Source organism: Excalfactoria chinensis, chromosome 12, assembly GCF_039878825.1.
Source record: "Excalfactoria chinensis isolate bCotChi1 chromosome 12, bCotChi1.hap2, whole genome shotgun sequence".
Lineage (NCBI taxonomy): Eukaryota > Metazoa > Chordata > Aves > Galliformes > Phasianidae > Excalfactoria > Excalfactoria chinensis.
The window spans coordinates 9454673-9475925 of NC_092836.1; the positions used below are offsets into that span (position 1 = coordinate 9454673).

Here is a 21253-nt window from a genome sequence, read left to right on the forward strand (position 1 = left end):
ACCAGCACCACAGAGGGTGCCAGTAAACCGTGGTGCTCATCCCTGTGTCACTGATGGAGAGAACATGAACACGTTATCTATTAGCAGCTGCTGCAAACGCTTGCTGCTGAGCTCTGCTGAAGGCAGGCAGATAAAGCAGCAGCAGCCTCAGCTTGCATTCAACCACAGTGAAACCAGGGTTGCATATATTTAGCTGTTTGCAGCAGGGTGCTATGGGGAAGGGTGAGACCTGAATGTACATCTGAGCAGATGTCACAGAGCTCCATCCCATCAACCCACAGCACCCCAGCTTCTTGCAGTCCCCAGAGGCTACAGCAGGGCAGGCAAGTTGTGAAACACATGGAGCTGCTCTGCAGGAGGGGACCTGCTGTGACCTCCTGGCACTGCCTATATCTTGCCAGCCTTTTAACAGACCTGGTACAGCATCGCTGACGGTGCACATCTACCAGGCCTGGGTTGAAGTGAGCTGATTCCAACCTTAAGTTGTTAAGCTGACACTTCTAATCCAGCTGTTTGGCTGCCTGCTGGCCTAAGCAACAGTCCATCTTGACAACTGTGCACACAGGTCAGAAGGAAGGAAAGAGCTTTTGACAGTTGAAGTTTTGCTATGTATGCTCAGGCAGTTCTTAGATTGTTCCTAAAAGGATGCTGGCAGATGAAGAACGGCTCCCAAGATTTTGGAAATACTTGAGTTTTCCAAATGTAAAATCCAAGAGGATTTCCAGCATGACTGTGGCAGTGCAGTGTCCTCTCCTTTAGGCAGAATCGGTGCCGTTCAGCAGAAGCTGGGCAATGGGGCAAAAGCAGTGAAGGGAATAGGAAAGTAACAAAGAGGTGACCTGAAATGTTAGCAGGAGCATTTAGGAGAGCTCATGAAGTGAAGAAAATGGAAGATTTAAAACTGTATAAAAAAGAAAGAGTAAAAATTGGTGGGGTTTAAATAATCTGCATACATTGATTTTAGCACGTAGCAGCAGAGGGAAGGATGTCATCCTTAGAAAAAAAAGATAATTTTGTACTGGACAAGTCTTGAAGGTAAATATTTAATTACAGGATCGATTTTGATAAAGACCCAGAGTTTGCAATTGATTTCTTCATCCTCTTCTGTGCCAAGCAGAGAAATTCCTGGTTAGTGCTGGTTGTTGCAAATAACGTCCACTTGTGATTATAAGCGACTTTGCACACTAAAAGAGAAAAACAATGCCTTAAAGCCAACCTCCTTTCTGTCCTCTCAGATCAGTAATAACTCTCTTATTTCTGGGGTAAAAGCAAAGTCAGTATTCTTGACTGATCACCCTAGCAATGTTGTGAGTAGGGCTGGCACTGTGATACTTCGCGGTGCAGAAACCTGTCTGTATTTACCTTAGGGGCTGTGATATCAAGACAGGAATTTGCTTGCAAAAGGGAATTACAATAGCAAATTTTAGCTAAGCCTGTCAAGTTACCATGATCAGTTCCTAACTGCAAAAATGGAGGTGATGCATTTTGAATGACAGGGACTGTTGTGCTATCCAGATGATCCCTACTGCGTCCATTGGTTCATGGAATGCTCACAACTGAATACAGGCTTAAGCCAAAAAGAAATCCAGACGCTTGGTCAAACAATGGGTGATGTTCAAAGGTTTAGAGCCATCTCTCTTTATTTTAGGAAAAGCTGAGTTAGTGTAGAGTTAAGGAAGAGTGAAATGGTTAATGAAGATGTGCTCTTCTCTCCCATTCACTGATTCCAGGTTCTCCTTCCAGGAACTGCCACGCTCCCTGTGATATTGGAACAGATTGGGTGTCCTGAAGACAAGGCTTTGTCACCATCTTTTTGCTATATATTCTTCACCAGAGAACCTGAATGCAATTTTTGAACATCAGTTCATTCGGTATCATGCTGTGCCAAGACTGTTATCCTCAGGGATGGAAAAAACGAAGAGAAAGGAGATGAGGTAGGTTGCTTCTGGTCATATAGACATAAATTAAATAGTAGCACAGTTGGGAAAGGACGTAGTTTATAGGAAAAAGTATATGCTGGTGATCTGAATTTAGCTCTCAGTTGTTTCTTATTATGCCAGTGAATGTTTTGTCCCCAAGTCCCTACAGAATAAGTAGATGCACATTTTTATATCATAGAACTCATGACTAAAATCTACCCAAACTATCTGATGACTCCAAGGTTGGTGTGAATGAAAATACTTTCTATGATCACATCTGTATTTTGGGGAAGCGTAATCCAGGTCTGAATCAGTGTTTCCTTCATTGCTTACATTCCTAGTAAGGATTAATTAGACAAGGAAATAGAACATTACATCACAATGGATCATTTTTAAACACGTCACCCCTCTGTTCTGCTTTTTTGCTTGTTTGTTTATAATTGTTCTGTTGAGAATATCTGCCTTGTGACAAGCAAAGCTGTCAGCTCTCAACAAGCAGTGAAATGAATATCAACCCAAGGCAAAGCAAATTGGGAAGAGGTTCCAGAGAGTGGTGCTATTTGAAATAAGCTAAAGTATTATTTTGAAAGCTTGCGTGGAAGAATGGAGGTTTGCCAGCTATTACAATTGGACTTCAGAGTAACTGCTGAGTGGGTAATTATTCCCCGAGGAACATGGGAGTCTGGACAAATGTAAGAGGGAAACAAAAAATATATGAAGAATTAACGTTAGAAAACAAGCTGGAACATTAGTCACAGGAGGGATATAACTCAACATTCATTTAATGTTTATTTCTGTGATGAACAGAAACGTTCTTAACCCCTGTGCTGAAGCAGGAAATAGGAGATTTCTCTCTTCTTAAGGCAGCTGGAACTGCTTTGTTGATTTCATCTCTTCGATAGGATGGTGTAGGGGAGGGCAGAGAAACGTCCTGAACATACTGCAAACCCAGCAAACAGGCTTTGTGGGAAAAGAACCCACTTGTGGAGCTTGTTGGGGTATTATGTGATGTCTGGCACAGTCTTCAGTGACTCCCCAAGATGAAAAAAAGAGAGAACTGCCAAGGTTTGAAAGATGAAGCCCCCCCTCCCCACAAGTACATGCTCATGGTCTTTCTGCAGAGCATGGTCTCATTTTCTCCTGTGCTGAGCAGCACCTCAGCAACATGGAGGGGACTCAGCTCTTGATGATGGCCTTAAGTTACACCAAGGGGAGGTTCAGTTTGGATATTAGGAAAGATCTATTCTCAGAAAGCACGGTAACAGGCTGCCCAGGGAGGTGGTGGAGTCACCATCCCTGGAGGTGATCAAGAAACCTGAAGATGTGGCACTGAGGGACGCAGTCAGTTGTATGGTGGGGATGGGTTGACATTTGGACATTATAATCTTACTGGTCTTTTCCAGCCTTACTGATTCTATAATTCTGTGAAATGGTGGAGGAGTTTTGCCTGCCGTGTTGCTGGGCTTACAAGGACAGGGTGAAACATAAGCACAAAGAAAACTCAAAGTGTGAGAGAATTTTTGAGGTTAAATAGTGCACATGAGGTTGGTCCTGTCCTTCCAAAGCTCTTGTTTCATAATCCTACGCTGCAACTATTGCACTATAGACTTACTTATAGAGTGACCACACTGAGCCTTTGTGGTTCATTGCTCCCATTATTATCTTAACAGCAGCAATTTCCTAACCAGTCCTGTTCCTAAAACAAGACTAGTGTTGCTTTGGATGTTTGGTGTCTGGGACAAAGAAGAATCTCCTTGCTGGGCTCTCACCATGTCCTTGGCCAAGTGATGGGCTCCCGCGTGCCTTCTCACACTTGTCCCCTGTCAGTGTTGTATTTCTGACCTATCACTGCTCTGTGACCTGAGCGAAGGTTACCATTGTTTTTGTGTGGGTTTTGTGTTTACTATTTAGGGTGAGGGAGAGGCTCTGGATTCTGTCGGTTGGGTCATCTTCTTGGTTTCCCAATTCAGTGCAAACGGGCAGGCAGGGCAGCTCTTCCTTGAAAACATTCACATTCTCTTGAAAGATTTCTGGCAGACTCGGTGTTGGCAACACACGATGGATTCAACACAGCCATAGTTTTTCTTTTTTCTGAACACTGTCTTCTAAGTGACCATCTTCTCTCAGAACTTCAAGCCACTTCCTGGAGTCCCAAGCACAAGGATCCTGCACAAACACACCCAGCTCTGCGTATTCCTTCCAGGAGAGGGCAGGGGAATACAGCTTATTGCAGATCTGCTCCTGAACCGCAGCCAGGATTACTCATGGCTCAGATCTTCCTGTATGTCCTCCAGTCTATTTTGGTTTTTTAAACGCAGAAGAGGTAGGTGCTGAATCTCAAAGTGAGTCAATGGATTTTGTCACATTGACAGACCTGCCTGTTCCTGAGTCATCTTTAGGAGGGACAGCTTGAACTGAACTGCTTCCCTTACTCTGGAACCTCTAGGAACCGCAGGAGGTGGTCTGATTCCCTGGTCTGTTCATCATGTCATTGGGTGCAGCACTTCTCTTAGGCATATTTGACCACATACTCAAATGCAGGAGGTCTGCATAGAAAGCCAAGGTTTGAAGTGGACCTAGTTAAAGATAGCCTGGGAAAATAACAGCCAGAAAGAAAGCTGATGTTCTTTTTCAGTATCGTAATGAACAGAAGGTCTGGGAGAAAATCAGAAACCGTGCTCAGCTCCCCATTGTCTTTAATATTCCAAGGAGCATTAAAGAAAAGCCTAGACTGAGTTTCTTCTATCTTATCTCCCCCTTAGACCTATAACTCTGACTTGAGAAGACAACGCAATTTCCAAACTAGTTAAGGAAAGAAAAGAAGGAAAAGAATCAATGAGCTGTTGTCTCTGCAGCAGAGATGCCCTTGCAAGGCCAAAGAAATTAAGCCCTGAGCTTGCTGTTGCCGTTTCCACCTTGCCCTGCAGAACCACGGTCAGGGATAAACATATTCTTTGTGTCAATATTTCTGTAGTACCAAAAGAACTTGCAGTCCTTATCTGCGAATGTCAAGGACTGCCGAGTTAAAGTGCTCACAGTGCTACTGCAGTTTGACAGGCTTGGGTGCTCCCCTTGATCCCTGCAATGGGGCCAAAAGATGCAGGACAGCAGGGTCCAGCCACTGGGATCCATCTACTGATGGATTGAAGTCCTCAATTTTTCTTTGCCTGATTATTTTTGCTTCTCTCGCTGGAAAAGAGCAATGTCAATCTGTACATAGAAGTGTGCAAGCAATCAGTGCAGCCCAACTAGCCCTTGTTCTGTCAAGTGGACTCACCTCATTACTAGCAGTTTGCTGGTGCAGAGCTACAGCAGGTGACATCTAAGGCAGCACAGCACTTACCTTTGTGGCACAGTCTCTCCTTTTGCTCATCTGCAAATCTCCCCTTCCAGCCCCTTCAGAAATGGGAAGCTGGCTGTGACACAATACCACACAACTTACAGAAGATGGGAAAACCTGAGGGAGGAAAAATGAGCCTTGGGACAGCCACAGATGGGAAGGCAATGTGTGGGCAGAGCCAAATAGAGAGCAGTGCTGAGCACAGAGCTGATGAGCCTTTTGCTCCTTCTCCTACCTTTATCAGTTCTGTGCATAACAGCTTGGGATCAACATCAGCCTGCAGTTTCTTTCTGACTCGATAATGCTGTGCTATTATTATCTCCAGGGAAATGTTAAAAGGCTCCAGTGCTGAGCTGTGTTTGCTTTTCCCGATTGGATCTTTAGCACACAGCCACGAGACAAAGGACAATGAAAAGTCCCTTAACCTCACCTGGGCCCTGTGTTTGGCGGGCAGAGGAATGCCATAGCAGCTGCCTGAGCAGGAGAACCAGTCTGACTGAAATTCCCTCCCGAAAGGTGGCAAAGAGAAACTGGAAAATCCCCGGGCAGGATCAAGGGCCAAAGGTGTGAACAGGTCTTTTCAAAGGACTCCTGTTGAAGAGATGAACAGGGAAGGAAGTGTCTTAACAGTGCACAAAAAGCGTGAGATGGGGAGAAGACAAATGCATCTCACAGTGTGGAGTAGGGGTCAGTTTTGCTGCAGTACCAAATGAAGTCATCGAGCAGAAGAAAGCTGATTCAAGCCATTGGTGACAGCAGCATGGATCTCTCTAACCCTAACCTGACAGCCTGCCCCAGGCCAGCAGTCACTGCACCAGGAGTTGGCAGTCAGAAGTGACCAGAAGTCATTGTACTGATGTAGATACATGCATCATCCAAGAGCAAAGCTCAGCTGTGTGCCAATTGCTTTCACTGTCGCAGGGCTTCAAGGAATTGATCAGAAAATCAGTTCACAGCTTAAGAGGTGCATGGCGTCGCCACTTTGCATGTAAATCTCAACTTTGGTTTAGGCCCAAAAGTACATTTATGGACCCCAGAACCACAGCTGTAGGTTGAGGCCTCACAGCAACCTCAGTGTGATCATCCTGGGAAAGAAGAGTCCTCGGATAAAATCCCAGCTCAGAACAGATGCTGTAGAGGATGAAACAGTGGACATCCTTCCCAAAGGATCTGGGCTCCAAGTAACACCAACTTGTGCGTTTTTTTTTTTTCTCATTATTTTCTGTTGCACAGTAGTGGGTTTGCACAAGAGTGAATTTCTTTATGCTGAAATGAAACCTCAGAACTCGTGCTGTTGTATATTGAGTTTGTTTGTTTTCAGTGTGTCCTTTGTCTGTCTAGAATTTATGCCTGGGCAGAAAAAGCGGACTTTGGATGTTTGTCCTGGATGTCCTGCTGCCCAGTAGCTTTGTCAGGGCAGGAACATCTGCAAGACTGCTGAATGCCCAGAGGTCCTGTAGGCACCACAAGGACTTTCCTGGAGTTTCCCAGCACAGCTGATCCCATGCATGTGGCAGAGGGCACATGGAGACGTGCATGATTGTTGGTGCATCCAGAACTTGTCACATAGAGCTCAAGCCAGAGGCTCATCCTGGATGCTGGAGATTCATTTTCCCTGGCCACTCTGTGTTGCCTACATGCATATTTTTTTCTTCCCTGGGCAAATGCTGTAGCAATACAGAACCCTTAGTTACATGTGTGCTTATTTCCATTGTGTTTTGCTTCCCAGTGATTGCTATTGCCTAGCATTGAATGGACATGATGCTCTGTAGGGTTCTGCAGTGTGGCTGAAGTTGCTCATCCCATGAACCAGAGCAGTGCTCATTCACCCCTTGGGCTCAGCCTCACCAGTCTGTTACCTGGTTTAACAGGTTTCAACCCATCCCTCAAAGTGACTCTCCCATTGCAGGTAAAGCCATGTTTCCCTCCACCACCTCTGTGTGCAGCTGCACAACGGCACAAGGAGAGATGGATGGACATCTCATCTCAGCAGCTGCACACATCTGGGTCTGCCAGAGCCCTCTGCACACTTCAGCCTTTGTGTAACAGCAGAATGCAGCCAGCCCTGCATGGTGCTGGGAGGGAAACGGAAAGGATTTGTCCTCATGAAGTGAAAGCAGCTCGAAAAGCAGAACTGGGGCACGCACTGTTTTATTTGCACGTGAGTAAATACACGATTTCCCTTCCTCTTCTGAATTAGAAAGCTAGAATTTACTGGAACTTAAATCTAAAGAAGCTGTCCAAATTTAGAGAGACCTCTAACATGTCCCAGTGCATATTTAGGTCATAATAGTAAAATTAAGGCTGTAATTTTTGTTTGTTTCCATGGTACTAAATATTCTAAGGTAATTCCCTGTCTGAACAAGCAAGCAGTTCTTGTTCCAATAAGGTCGATCTGAAGGGTTTGGGGTTTTAGCTGTATGGAAATTTCCCCATCTAATGCCTCTGTGTTGCATCAAGCTAAACTTCACCTACCTGGGGGGAAGACATGGCACAAAGTCCAACCCCAACCCACCCCCACTGTGCCCACTGGCTGTGTCCCTCAGTGCCACATCTCCACAGATCTTAAACACCTCCAGGTGTATTTGAGCCCACATATGTAATACATGTAACTTAGAAATGTGTATATAACATATATAAACAATGTGTTCTTTGCAGAGGGACTGGAATTGAGTACTGCTGGTACAGGCTGCATGGGGAGGTGGTGGAGTTACCATCCCTGGAGGTGTTAAGAAACGTTTAGATGTTGTATTGAGGGATGTGTTTTAGTGGGTGATATTGGTGACGGATGGTTGGACTTGGATGATCTTAGAGGTCTTTTCCAGCCTTGGTGGTTCTATGATTCTATGTGATTCTATATGAATTGGATATATACATTCTATATATATTGAATATATGTTTGCATATATGTGTGTGTATATATATATGTGCTTGTATACATATGTTTGTGTATATATATATGAGTATGCAGATATACAAACAGTACAGTGCACATATAGGAATATATAACATATACGTGCATATTAAACTGACGGTAATAATGCTAGGGGTGAAGCCAGCAGTGATTTCCCACGGGTAGGTGAAGAACCGGGGTCTCGCACACCCGCGGAGATTCGCACGTGGCCGCGCCCCGCCTGCCCCGGGGGCCGGGCCGTGCTGTGCGCGGCTCCCATTGAGGCTGAACACGGGCCGGCCCCCGGAGCTGCGGGGCCAATGGGGGCTGCGAACGCGGTCGAGCCTCTCCCCGGCCCCCCCCGCGGCCGCCGGCGCCGTGCCGGAGGGTTTATAGTACTACGCCGCGGGGCCGCGCCGCACCGCGCGCCGCCTCCCGGGGGAGCTGCGCCCGCTCCGCTCCGCGTCCCGCCGCGCTGTTGGGACCGGGGGGTGGGGGGTTTGTTTTTTTTCTTCTTCGTTCTTCGGTTTGGTTGTTTGTTTGTTTTGGTTTTTTTTCTGTCCGTCCGTTTGGCGGTCAGATGGTTGATTTTTATTGTTATTTTATTTTTTAATTTTTTTTGGCCGTTTTTCGATTCTCCAGGTTTTTTTTTTTTTTTAGAAATTATTTATTTATTTATTTATTTATCGTTTTTGGTATCTTGTTTTCAACGTTGGTTTTGCATTTTCGGCGTTTTCTCCCCAGGGCCGATTGGCGGAGGAGTTCAGGTAAGGGCGTGTGATAAGCGCGGTGCGGGGTTTGCTCGGTCCGGCAGAGGAACCCCCCGGTACCGCCGTAGGGTGGGGGGGGAGGGGGGAGGCAGCGAGGGGCTGCTCGTCCGAGAAGGTCACATCCTCCAGCGGTAGGGAAAAAAAAACGGCTTGAGAAGGGAGAGAGGAAAAATAACCTATTAAAAATAGGGAAAACTAGCAAATAAACAACTGAACAACCCCCCAACCCCAATAAATAAATAAATAATTAAGCACCCAAACACAACCAAAAGAACAACCAACCAAATGTTTTGCAGTGGTGAAGATGCAGATGTGCTCCTGCTGGAATGTGTGTTGTGCCCCCCCCCCAGCCCACTGTCACTGTGTGTTGTTTTGGGGGTTCAGTGCAGGGGGGGGTGGAGGGGGGATGCTGCTGGCTGCCTTGTGTGCAAGCCAAAGTTTGGGTGTGAAAGGGGAAGTTGGAAGAAAATAGGGTCTTGGAGAGGGTTGTGAGGCTTCCCAAAAACAGTGGGGTTGGAAAAAGGCAGGGAGGCCCCTAAGTTGTGTTGTTGTGCCCTGGTGTCCGATGAGCTGCACAGCCACCTTGCAGCAGGGCTGGGAGCAGATGGGCTCCCTGGCTCTTGGGCTTCTCCTTTTGATTATTATTATTATATTCACTTCTATGTATACATTTTATTATTATTTCTTTCCCCTCTGACTTCCACTTTAATATCTCAGTCATTCACTGCCCACTTCGTGGCTCTTCCCATGGGGCGGGAGTCAGCCTGCACTGATTTACAACCTATGGAGCAAGGGAAAACCCTACAGGGATCGGTCCTAAACTTGAAAGAGCTGCAGCAACACACCTAGCAGATGAGTGTCAGTGTATCTGAGCCCACATAGCACTGTGTTATCGGCCGTGCTGGGCTGACAGTCCAGAAGTGACAAACTGGGAAGCAGTCCCCGGCTCTCAGCAGATTCCCAGGGCTTAACATTTGGTGTCATTCTGAGACAGAATGTACCCTCGCACTCCCTTTATTATTATTTTGCTCTTTAAGCCGGTGGTTAGATGGACACATCTCAGCAGAACAGCATGTTTTTGGCACAGGGGCCATCCTACCACTTCGGACCTCTCCGAAGGTGGCTGTAGTGCTGCACAGTTGAGCAGCTGCTGCCCTGTGCTGAGCAGCCCGTGCTCACATTGCTGTCAGGGATGGAGGTGCTTTATGTAAACACCATCATTCGTTCTCATCGCTCGCGTAGCCCTGGCGTTTTGTTTTTGTTTTTGAAGCTCCTGGTTTTGGCTGTGCCTTCGGACGAAGCAGGGATGAAAGCCTTCGGTTGTTGGCTTGGCCTTTAGGATAAAATATAGCTTGGGCTCGATCCTGCATTCCAGGCATTCCCCAAAATCCGCTTGGCTGCTGCGTGAGCTTTGGGAGCGCGGAATGCAGCCCCGGTGTGCGCTGTGCCTGATGTGTTTGCCCCTGACAGTCCCTGTCCTCTTGAGACGCAGGTGGCACTGCGCACACGGACTGTCCCCTGCCAGCTCTGCTGCTCCTGTTGGCATTCCTTCTTTTCAGCCCTCATTCACGCCGCGGTTTAGTTCTATTCCCCACGATTAGGGCTGTGCAGATACGTGGCTTCCTGCCTCTTGCAGGCATTTAAAGACAACCTGAGCTTTTTCTTTTTGCAAAAGGAAACCTTGCCAGCTGCTCGCAGCGTGCCAGCATTTCTTAGAAAAAAACACGGTGTGCTCTCAGCACCGCTCTGCTGCAGTCTGGGCGGAGAGTTCTTCCAGCGCTGTTCGGTTTGTTGTTGTTTTTTGGAGCTATGTGTCAAATTTCAGCTCTTCTGGCTCTTCACTTTTACTATAGGGTATGGTTATAGGCTGAGCTGCTAACCTCTGTGTGAACTTCCTCGCGCTCAGCACATGTGAGCATTCGGAGCTGCACAGACCAGGGGAACGCGCAGGCTTGCTTCTGAGCTCTTTCAACCTCCATGTGTGGATGGAGGAGGAAGCTGTGCCTTTAAGAAATAAGGCTTTTTTTCCCCTCATTCCCAGCAAAACATGAATAGATGCTGTCAGTGGGATGGAGCTCTCGGAGGGTGCTGTGTGCCACATTCGCTGCTGAGCGCACATACGGCTTTTCATTTTAACCCAGAGAAGGCAAAGGTGGGCAAATCCGGGAGCTGGGGCTGCAGTAGCAGCAGGAAGGTTCTTGTCCCTGCACGGTGCTATTGACTATTCATGGCAAAGCGTCCAAAGCGCGGCGGCAGAGCCTGTGGAAAATGACAGCGTGTAACAAGCCTGAGTGGCATTTCCTTCGCGCTGGTCACATGCCTCCTAATTCACACACGCACCCCTCATAGGCTGATCAAATGACTTCTATCTCTGCCTGCCGCATGCCTTCCCCAGAAAGAGTTGTTTTATTATGCACACGTAGGGCTCTGCTTTCAATCAGTCACCTTCAGCAGATGACTGAGGGCCACTGTGCGCACCGTGCGGGGGGACGCGGTCACTGCGAGGGGCACAGACTTCAGCTCGTAAGCAACTTCTTTCTTTTCCCTGGGTAGCAGGCAAGAAAAAAAGACAACAGACCCATAGATACCCCTTTTGTCTTTCCCGCTCCCCAGTAACCTTTTGCTTAGCCTAACTGGGAGACCGTGGGATGTGCCCGGCTGTCGGTATGTGGTGCTGCCTGTATGGGTGCCGTGGGGTTGGGGCTTAGTGCAGTCCCATAGGATGTCACCTCTGCAGGGGGAACTGGGACCAGTGCAGCCCTCCCAGTTCAGCATCCGGAACAAGGGTTGGGTTACCGGGATCTCCACACCCAAAGGGATGGGATGTGAAGGGATGGGGTGCAGGCAGCCTGCAGCTGGCCACGGTAATTAGCTCAGTGCGGTGCCAGCCTTGTTAAGGGCAGTGCAGGTGATGATGACGTTGGCACACTGATTCATTACATCTGGAGGGGAAAATCCGCCTAGTGAATGCTGAAGCACAGTAAATATTTTTGGCTCCTGACAGATTGATCCCTGCATTACGCTGATTAGCCTGTATTTGTGGAACGCAGGAAGTTAAAAATAAGGTTGGTGGAAAGCTACAAGATGAGGGAAGGATTTGCATTTTATGGACCCCGGCAATAAACTTCTCTTTTTTTGTTTGCTTGTTTTTCTGTTTCTTTGGGGTGGTAAAAATTTCAACACTTCTTTTTTTCTTTCTTTTCTTCTCCCCTTCCCTTTTTTGGCTCTTGGCTTCACCGCTAGGTGAGAGCCCATAATTTATTTCCTTTTGGCAGTAATATTCTGAAAGGGAGCTGTAAATCTAAAGCACATGCAGTTGTGAAATGATTTCTGAAAGAATTCTTTTGCAAATACGTGGTGCAGTCCTGCAGAACGCTTCGGCCCTGGCAGTCCTTTGGGGGTGGCACGGACATAGCAAAGCGTGCAGCAGCATGTGCACGGTGAGGCTGCATGCTTTGGACTTCCCCACAAGCTGGAGGGCTTTGTGAGGTTTAGTTCTTGGAGGTGAATAATTAAACTGACTTCTGACTGCTGGTGGTTTGTTTCCCTGTACCCAGGCTCTCACCTGAACCTTCGCTGCGTGGTGTATGCTGCTGGGATACCTGTAAGAGCTCGCCCAGGAATGGTGGATCACCTGGTGCCTACTGATGAGTCCTTTTCATCTACAAGGTCTTCTCTGGGATACTTTAGGGACATGACAGCAGGGGTGAGGTCCTACCAAATGCTGCCCTCTCCTCTGTCAGAAGATGACAGCGACTCGTCCAGCTTTTGTTCTTGTTCCAGCCCGGAATCCCAGGTACTCAGCTCCAGCTATGGAAGCACATCCAGTGCGGAGAGTCAGGACAGCATCTTAGACTACTTGCTGTCCCAGGCATCCTTGGGGAACACCGCTGCATCATGGTGGGACAAAAGGAGACTTGAGCCCATAGTGAAAGAGGAGTATTTTAGGTTGCCTGAATTCGCTGTGGATATGGAAGACTCTGGACCATTTCAGCCCACGCTTGAGGAAATCGAGGAATTTCTGGAAGAAAACATGGAGCTGGAGCTCAAAGAAAGACCTAAAAGTGAGACCAAGGACTTGAGAGCTTGCAGCCAAGTTTCTGTTGCTTCACTACAGCAAAAAGACCATATGTTACCCAGTGCTACTTTAAAAGAGAGTAAAAATGAACAGTTGAACAGCTCAACAGAAGGTGGCCAAGCTTCAAATGGAGGAGCGTCCCTGGAGAATGGCATACCGGTTATGCTCCAAATTCAACCTGTACAGATCAAACAGGAGTCCAGCACGAGCCCTAATTCCCAAGGACCAGCACAGGAGAACATTAAAATTGCACAGCTCCTAGTCAACATCCAAGGACAGACATTTGCCCTTGTGCCCCAGATAGTTCAATCATCCAATTTGAACTTGCCCTCTAAATTTGTCCGCATTGCTCCCGTCCCCATCGCCGCCAAGCCAATTGGGCCAGGAGGCATGATCCAGGGTCAGACGGGAATCATCATGGGTCAGAAATTTCAAAAGAACCCTGCAGCAGAACTCATTAAAATGCACAAATGTTCTTTCCCTGGTTGTACCAAGATGTACACGAAAAGCAGCCATTTGAAAGCCCACCTGAGGAGGCATACGGGAGAAAAGCCTTTTGCTTGCACGTGGCCAGGTTGTGGATGGAGGTTAGTATCGGGGCACAGCAGTGTCTGATCCCCCTCTCTAACTTGCTGAGCAAATAGGTTTGCACTCTCATTTATAAACACTTTCTGTTCCTAAAGCTGGCTGGGTTTGCTTGAGAATTAAGACCTTTTCTTCTTGTTGGGTAAATCCAGTGGACTGGATGTATGAAATGGCAGAGCATCACCTGCTGCCACCAGCTGGATGAGTGTCTTTTTAAGAAAGGAAAAAGCCTGTTATAACTGGTATGTTGTACTAAGATGGTCAGATTAAGCTTATAACTGCAGGCAATACCTTGCAGCCGTGATGGCCTGGTTGCAACAGGGCAGCTGCTGCAGACGCTCAGCTGCTACCAAATGAGCAGGGTGCTTTAGGGCAGAATCATGATGTGAATCAGGGCTGCACGGGGCTAAATGTGGTCGGTGAAGAGCTGTGCTAAGTGAGTATGGTTAAGAAAAGCAGCATTCTGTGCAGTTTTGTAGAAAGCACACTCCATCCCACGCCTTCTGCAAGTGCTGGCAGTGGCACTCCAGGCTGCTGTGGGTTTTATTCTCTGCATTGATTGAGGAAAATGAGTGGGTGCTGCTCAGAGTTGCAAAAAACTGTCAGATGTAACAGCATCCCCAAAAGGCTGAGATGGAATTGAATGGAAGACTGCAGGTTTGATTGAGCAAAGCGTTTTGTAGAAGCAATCTCTAATTATTTTTTAATACTAGCTGAAAAAGTTAGAGAGAAAAAGTTGAATTTCTTGCCAGAGACTTTGATGGAGGCTTCTGTCTCTCCTTTCAGTTAGCTGTGCTAATAGTCTGCCTGCTGGCAAGCATTAATAAAAAGCACCACGAGTTATGATGGGAGCAAAACATAGCCCTTACTCCCTTTTATTAACTTAAACCAGATTTCTTTCAAAGAATATCCATCAGAGCTCTGGTGAGCAATGGCTAGTGAGGAAATAGGTGGTGATCATAGGCAACAGACAAAGTAAAAAGTAACTGGAGAAACTGTGAATAGAAATGCAACTTTGTGAGACATGGCAGCAGTTAGAGATGGCTGAATTGGTTTAAGGGAAAAGGTCAGAATGTGGCAGAATCCCATTTCTGAACTGGCCCAGATTTGAAGTTTGCCTCTCAGATGGTTTGATGCAATTCATTTCTCTGATAGCTATCTTTTTTTCCTGCCTGTTTCAATTTGTGTGGCTCTGTGGATGGGTGGAGATTTTCTTTCTGTGCATGAGAGTGGTGTGGCACAGCAGAGGGCTTGGTGGCTGCTCAGGATGCACTGAAAGCAACACCGTGTTGTTCAGCTCACTGGTCCCACCAGGCACAGGCATCTTGCTTCTGACCTGTCACAAAGGCACTCATTCCCATTTATTTTGGTGCGTGCATGCATGCCGCAGACAGCAATACACATCCTGCCCCTGGGTCTTGTGTGGGCTTTCCTTGTACAAAAATCCTGTTTCTATGGCAAATGCATGTAGCACGTGAAGTTTGGATCTGGTCCATGCCAAGATTTATGGCAGTGCTTCCTGTGATTTCTGTGGCTTAGGATCAGGAGTGTGAAGTGTTGCCTCTGGGCGACCTCCTCTAGCTCTGTCTTCCCATAGAGAAGGCATTTTCAAGGCTGCAGAATTAGGGGGAAGCATGTAAGGCAAGGAAAGGTGGAGGCTGAGCATTGCAGCTGGGTGCTGCAGGGATTAGGGCATGGGGTGCCTTGTTGGGGAGCCTCAGGCTGGTGACCATACTTGGAGCATCCTTCCAGGTGAGCAGCCCAGAAAGGCTCCATGCGCCCTGCTCTCATGTCAGACCCTGCTGAGCACTGAATTACTCAGCCCCTTCTATTAGTACAGCATTGTTGCCTTTTCCAGAGCAGGGACCCATATGACTTACATCAAAGCATCTAAACTCTCTGTCCTCCCCCGGTTTTAGATCATCTTGAATGAATTTAAACACTAAAGCACTGCTGGGCTCCACTTCTTCCCCTTTTCCCCACATTTGTGTGCTTGTGTATTTATTCTTCACCAAAGACACTTGAGATGTGAGCTCACTGAAGATGGTAATTTCAAAAACACAGCAAAGTGACTGAATCTCACCCTGCTCTCTGGGCAGCTTCATACACCAGAGTAGGGCTGTGTGTGCTGCAGACCCATCTCCAGCCTCTGAGACAGTGGAAAATCCAATGAGGAGGCTGAATCTTGGCACTGGGTGTGCTCGGCACAGTGGAAGAGGTGGTGAGGTGACCTGTTGTGCTCCATACTTTTCTGTATCAATGTGCTGATCCATGTCCTGTGCCTTTGGCAACTTCTGGTTCTTTGCTCTTGAGATGGCTCCATCAGCATGCTGGGCTGGCCCAGCAGCTCTGCTATGTCAGGGGCTGGAGAGCTCTCAGTGTCCTTCCCCTGGACAGCAGCATGAAAAGCCGTGGGATTAGGCAATAGTGTTCAAATGTCCTGCACATCCTTCATCTGGAAGCACTTCCCACAACCCACTCTGCAGGAGACAGCCTGTTCGTGTGGATTTAGAGTCTGGGAGCAGCTCGGGATGTGTCTGGGGCCTGCCCTGCACCACAAGGCAGAGGCACAACCTGTGGCAGCCCTGGGGCTGGTGGCAATGGCTGGGACCATGGAGTCCCAGCTGAATCTACTGACCTTGATGCCCTGTGAGCCATGGGTCCTTGCATGACTGGCAGCCCCATGCATTGCAGAGCAGGATTGGTCTCCAAGGGAGATGTGGTTACTGGTAACCACCAGAGGGAGAGATGAAGGAGACTTCCAGTTGCTGTGGGATTGCCCAGTTCCCTCTACCTTTCTTATGAAGGAGGAATCCTGCAAACAGCAGTAAGCTGGGCTAGTGAGGTCTTCCTTGGGGGGCGCCTTGCTTTCATTTGAATTTGGCTTTCCATTAGGGATTGTTTACAACATCTTTGGGGATGGTTTCAGTGCCAAAATGTGCTGCAAATGTCGTTGTCACTGTGGAGCCAGGCCACCAGATCTCCTGGCTTCCTTGTCCTAACCTTTGCGTTGTTTTTTTGTAAACACACTTGACAGCTTGACGTTTATTTCTGTGGGCTCTGTAAGTTGATCTTTCCATGACTGCTGGAGAACAGTATTGCAACATTCCTGCCTTTTCAGCTAAGGACATCGTTATGAAGCAGCGTGTATTTTTATCGGATGAACTCATCCGAGCTCCCCGGGTAGGAGCGGAGCTGCTTGTTCCTGATGTGCACCTTTTTCTCCTTCACCATCCATGCAGTTCCCACTGAAATGTGCTCCTGTTGGGATTAGCTGTGTGTGTGTTGCAGATGGTGACCTTAACAGCCAAGGACATGGGACAAGGCAACACAGCCACATCTGGTTTCACTCCTTTTTGGGGTGATAAGTTGGTATAGAAGAGGACAGCTCTATGTAAAGGAGCTTTCCTGTCTCTCCTCCCTCTTTTCCTGGAGGTGGTTGCTACTGTGGGCAACCAGTCCCTTCCTTGCCTAGCCAAGTCCCACAGAGACAGCAAGGAATGAATTGGTGGCTTCATTAAGGCATCTGCCTGGTGCTCTTCTTGGTGTCTGTGACTCTTTGGTGAGGACACCAAAGCAAGGGCAAGGCAAAGAAAGCAAAAGAATGGGTGAAGGATTCTCCCATAGAAAAACAACTGGGATGGATGCATCTTTTCTCAGCCTCACTCAGGGTGAAAATCTCTATCCATGGGGCTCTCTCTGAGCAGCTCTAGTCTGAAGTGCTGTGGGAATGGAAGGAACCCTTCCCAGTGCCCACACCTCATTCTGCAGCTCATGGCGGGAGATCTCTGCTAATTAAAACCTTTATGTGGAAACTTATTTTCCTTGCATGAAGGACTTATTCATAGGAGCCCAGCAGTCCTGTTTTTCCCCTTTCATAAAAATAGTGTACCCACCCGCTTGATGATGTGATATTTTGCTCCAGAAGGGCACATTTTTTTTTCTACATGTTCTTTCCCCCATTTATTCCACTAGTGCCCATGACTTCATTTATTTATTGTAAATAAACAGCTGATACCATTTCTTGCAAGCTCGCTTTCTGTACCATTCTTTGTTACTGTTCTGGCAACAAAACTCTTAATTGCCCTTTGTCAGGCAGCAAATTTTTTGTACCCATCTGGGCTGGGCAATTTTAGTGTGACATTGTTAATTAACCCTGTGGCTCCCAGTCATGTCCAGACTGGAAGCAGAGCCAGCTGCTCAGACCAAGGGATTGGCTGAGTTGAGTTCATTAATGCCTGTGGGATTCACGATGGCTGATTGGGGATGTTTCTGTTGAGGTGGAAATTGGGAAACATCTAAAATTAAAATGACTGTGGGAGATAAATTTGGTAATTAGAGTCTCCATCTTGATTTCAGTTTGCCCATGAAGTATTGATGCTAACGGCCATTGCAGCCCACCTGGATTTCAGCTGTTATAACACTGAGCATCCGTGTTACCAATGTACTAAGTCTTCTTTATTTAGCCAGCAGGAGCATGTACAAAGGCCTGTTTTTGGCTGGATCTGATAAACTGTGTAGCTTCTGGGTAGCTGTGTCTGGCTATTATCTGGGGCCCATCTCAGCATGTATCTGCCATGATGCTGGTGATGGAGATTGGAGCAGACCTCACCTGTGGGATGTTGGTTCTTCCCACTGCTCGAGAAGGATTTGTGCTTGGATTTGCAGGAGAGAGACTGTGGGACTATCTTTGAAGGGGACTCACAGAGGGATAAGTAGCAGAGCTGTCTCAGTTGAGCTGTACAATTATTATTTACCCTTATTATTGGGCTTAGTGCAAGTGTTCTACATACAAACATTGCTTCCATCACCACTGCTGACCACTCTTTGGGACCGGAGCGGTTCTGCTGTGTGTCCTGACCCTTTCAGTTTGCTTACATGGGCTTTTCCCCAAGGAGAGTCTTCCCAATGGCCCGAGGGGATGTTTTGAGGCCATACGAGAATTCATTCATCTGTCTTAAAAGCCTTCTTCTCTTCTCTTGCAGGTTCTCCAGGTCGGATGAGCTGTCTCGGCACCGGCGCTCCCACTCGGGAGTGAAACCTTATCAGTGTCCCGTCTGCGAGAAGAAATTTGCTCGAAGCGACCACTTGTCCAAACACGTCAAGGTGCATCGGTTCCCAAGAAGCAGCCGCTCCGTGCGCTCCGTCAACTGACTGCTCCCACCTCCCCTCCCGCAGCCGCTGATGACAGCACTTTGCTCACTATGTTTCTAGTGATAATTTATTTGTCTTCACAGAACAGTCAATGCTGTTACTTGATACCACCGTGTCTGAATATCCCGTGTCCTTTAAAGATGATTTGAGAATGAAGTTATTCTGGGGTCAGGGGAGGGGGATGTTTCTTCTTTTATTTTCTTTTTTTTTTTTTTTCCTTTTATTTTTTCAAGGATGCTTTTTTTTTCCCCAATTTCTTTCTATCTTTCCCTCCTTTGCTGCCGCTTCTTTTGGAAATTACAGTGTTTTATTTTTAGCTGTTTTCTGCTGCACAGGAAAATGTAAGAGTTGCTTGCTGCTAGTTAATTATAGCCCTGGCATTCCTGAGGGCTTTGCTCATGTACAGGCCATTCATTGTGAGTTTTTATTAAGCTGCTCTATTTGTCCAGTTTGGAAACAGCAAATTCCTTTTGAAATGAAAACAACTCCTTTGTTTTTGGGTCGCCTGAGCCAAGGATTTGTAGGGGCCGGCCATAGGAGGAGGAACAGTGGGAGTTGGGGAGAGGGGGAGGCGAGGCATGCGGGTGCTGGAACGTGCCTCCGCACCACTCTCATTTCTCCAGCTCACATTTACCTTTTCCTTGGTCAGGGTTATATATAAATATTTATGTATATATATTCATACATACATATATATATATATATTTAAGCTATGATGTACCCCAGACAAACCCAAAGCTCAGGCTGGATGGAATGGCTTGGTGCAGAGGCCTTTTGGTGTGACTCTGTGCATCCCATGTGCATGCTTTTCCTGTCCTGTGCTACCACTGAGGGTGAAAGGATGCCCATGAGTTGAAGGAAACTCTGCTTTGCTTTGCCTTGAAGCATCCGCCGCCTTTAGCAGAAGAGCTGTTGTCTAATATGTAAGGCGACAGGAGGCTGCTTTCAAATGACTGTGCTCTGAAACTGGCAGGCACTGAGCACTCACTGCCCGCTCAGCTTGATGCCTCGCTGGCTGGGGCTGAGGCTCCATATCCCCATCTGTCCGGGTGTCCCAGTACCCAGCAGTGGGTGCCAGCCTGGTGAGACAGCACCAGATCTTCTGGCCCAGGGTGAGCTTCAGTGCTGAACTTTTCCTTACCAACAGCCATGTCAGAGCTCCATGCAGCTGGGGTGGGCGAATGGGTGAGAACAGCCAAAAGAAATCAATTTATGTGGTAGCTGACTAAGAAGGGAATTTAAGCAAATGATCAGATTGTAGCAGGCAAGTGATTGTGTTTCTTCTTGTTTTGTTTTTCCTTTTGAACTCTGGCGATTGTAAGAAGCTGTAGAAGAAAATAGAATTCAGTAATTAGGAGCGATTTTATAATGGATGTTGCATTTCCTTTCCATTTGCAGACGGCATCTGTTTGTCTTTTTGTTGGCAAAATGGGAAATAGAAAGCTGTGTTCCTAGCGCCAGGCAGAGCAGCAGCCCGCGCTGTGCAGGAACAGCAGGTCTTGCAAAGGCGAATGCATTCCTTTTGTCCTCTAGAAATTAATATAAATGAACTATCATCTATTGACTGGTTTATATCACATCCTATGAATGTATGTAAATAAAACTGTACATAGACGCATATCTATATAAAATATCTTTTAATAACATATCAAAATTTGTGTAAATTGGAAACAAAAATACCTATAAAGCCAGTGTACATAAGTTACAATTCTGTATATTTTCTTTTGTTCTTCATAAAAAAAAAAAAAAAAATACTTTGACAATAAAATGAAAATGGAAATTTTAAATCCCTTATTTTGAAATGATTATTCATCCATTTCCTTTGTCGCCAGCTGCGTAATCAAGATGTTAGTGCTGGAAATTTGGATTCACCTGGATGTAGCCTTTCAGGTGCTGGGTAACAGAGCACACCTCGAGTTGCTTCAGTTTTTCCTGTCCCAAAGTTCCTGGGAGGCACGAGCTGTCTTGCTGGAGCCCTCACACCTTGCTTGGCAGCACTGGGACCAAAATGCAGTCTATGGTTTCTGCTTGTGGAACAGGTCTGCAGCTGCAGCCAGGCTGTGGTTAATAAATTAGAGCAAGCAGGTTTTGAGGTTTCGAGGAAATTCAAGCTCTAGTCACTAGCGTCAAGGAGGAGGGCTTCAGTCTGTTTGAGGCTGGGATGGTGACTCACTGCATGACCCAGGGCACAGGGCTCTATTGCCATGTGCCTCAGTTCCCTTCCCTGTAAAATGGAGACCATGAATGCATCATGGTGACATTGTGGGACTTGATTTATGAATAATCCTTAGATGCAATAAGACCAACAGGATTGGATTGCGAAAGAAGAGCTCTGCGCAGCAAAGGTCTCGGTGCCAAGGCACTTTGGTTGGCTCTGCTGTGGATCCTACATATGGAGGAGTGGTGTTGGGACCTGCAGTATGGAGCATGCCTCAGACCTGAGGAGGGGATGCCCTGTCCTGAAACAACCATTGCTTCCCATGCAGAACAACGTGGGCACAAACATAAGATTCT

The 21253-nt window shown here is 47.1% G+C and overlaps 1 protein-coding gene across 7 annotated transcripts; it reads left to right on the forward strand.

Annotated features, from left to right (window-relative positions):
* Positions 1–1900: 1900 nt before the first annotated feature.
* KLF15 (KLF transcription factor 15) lies at positions 1901–20468 on the forward strand. Of its 7 annotated transcripts, XM_072347694.1 has the most exons (4): positions 1912–1934; positions 7169–7386; positions 12478–13587; positions 18571–20468. In XM_072347694.1, the coding sequence occupies exons 2-4, from the start codon at positions 7232–7234 to the stop codon at positions 18737–18739; spliced, it is 1434 nt and encodes a 477-aa protein (XP_072203795.1). In that variant the 5' UTR covers positions 1912–1934; positions 7169–7231; the 3' UTR covers positions 18740–20468. The 7 variants fall into 7 exon arrangements, with proteins under 7 accessions (XP_072203792.1, XP_072203795.1, XP_072203794.1 ...); XM_072347691.1 differs by lacking the exon at positions 7169–7386 and having other exon boundaries at positions 1901–1934; positions 12480–13587; XM_072347693.1 differs by lacking the exons at positions 1912–1934; positions 7169–7386 and adding an exon at positions 7387–7420 and having other exon boundaries at positions 12480–13587.
* The last annotated feature ends 785 nt before the right edge of the window (positions 20469–21253 follow it).

Coding starts and splice junctions, on each gene's coding strand:
- KLF15 (XM_072347694.1), top strand. CDS start 7,232: ATGGACATCTCATCTCAGCAGCTGCACACATCTGGGTCTGCCAGAGCC. Junction 7,387..12,477: donor GAAGTGAAAGCAGCTCGAAA/AGCAGAACTGGG, acceptor TTCCCTGTACCC/AGGCTCTCACCTGAACCTTC. Junction 13,588..18,570: donor TGGCCAGGTTGTGGATGGAG/GTTAGTATCGGG, acceptor CTTCTCTTGCAG/GTTCTCCAGGTCGGATGAGC.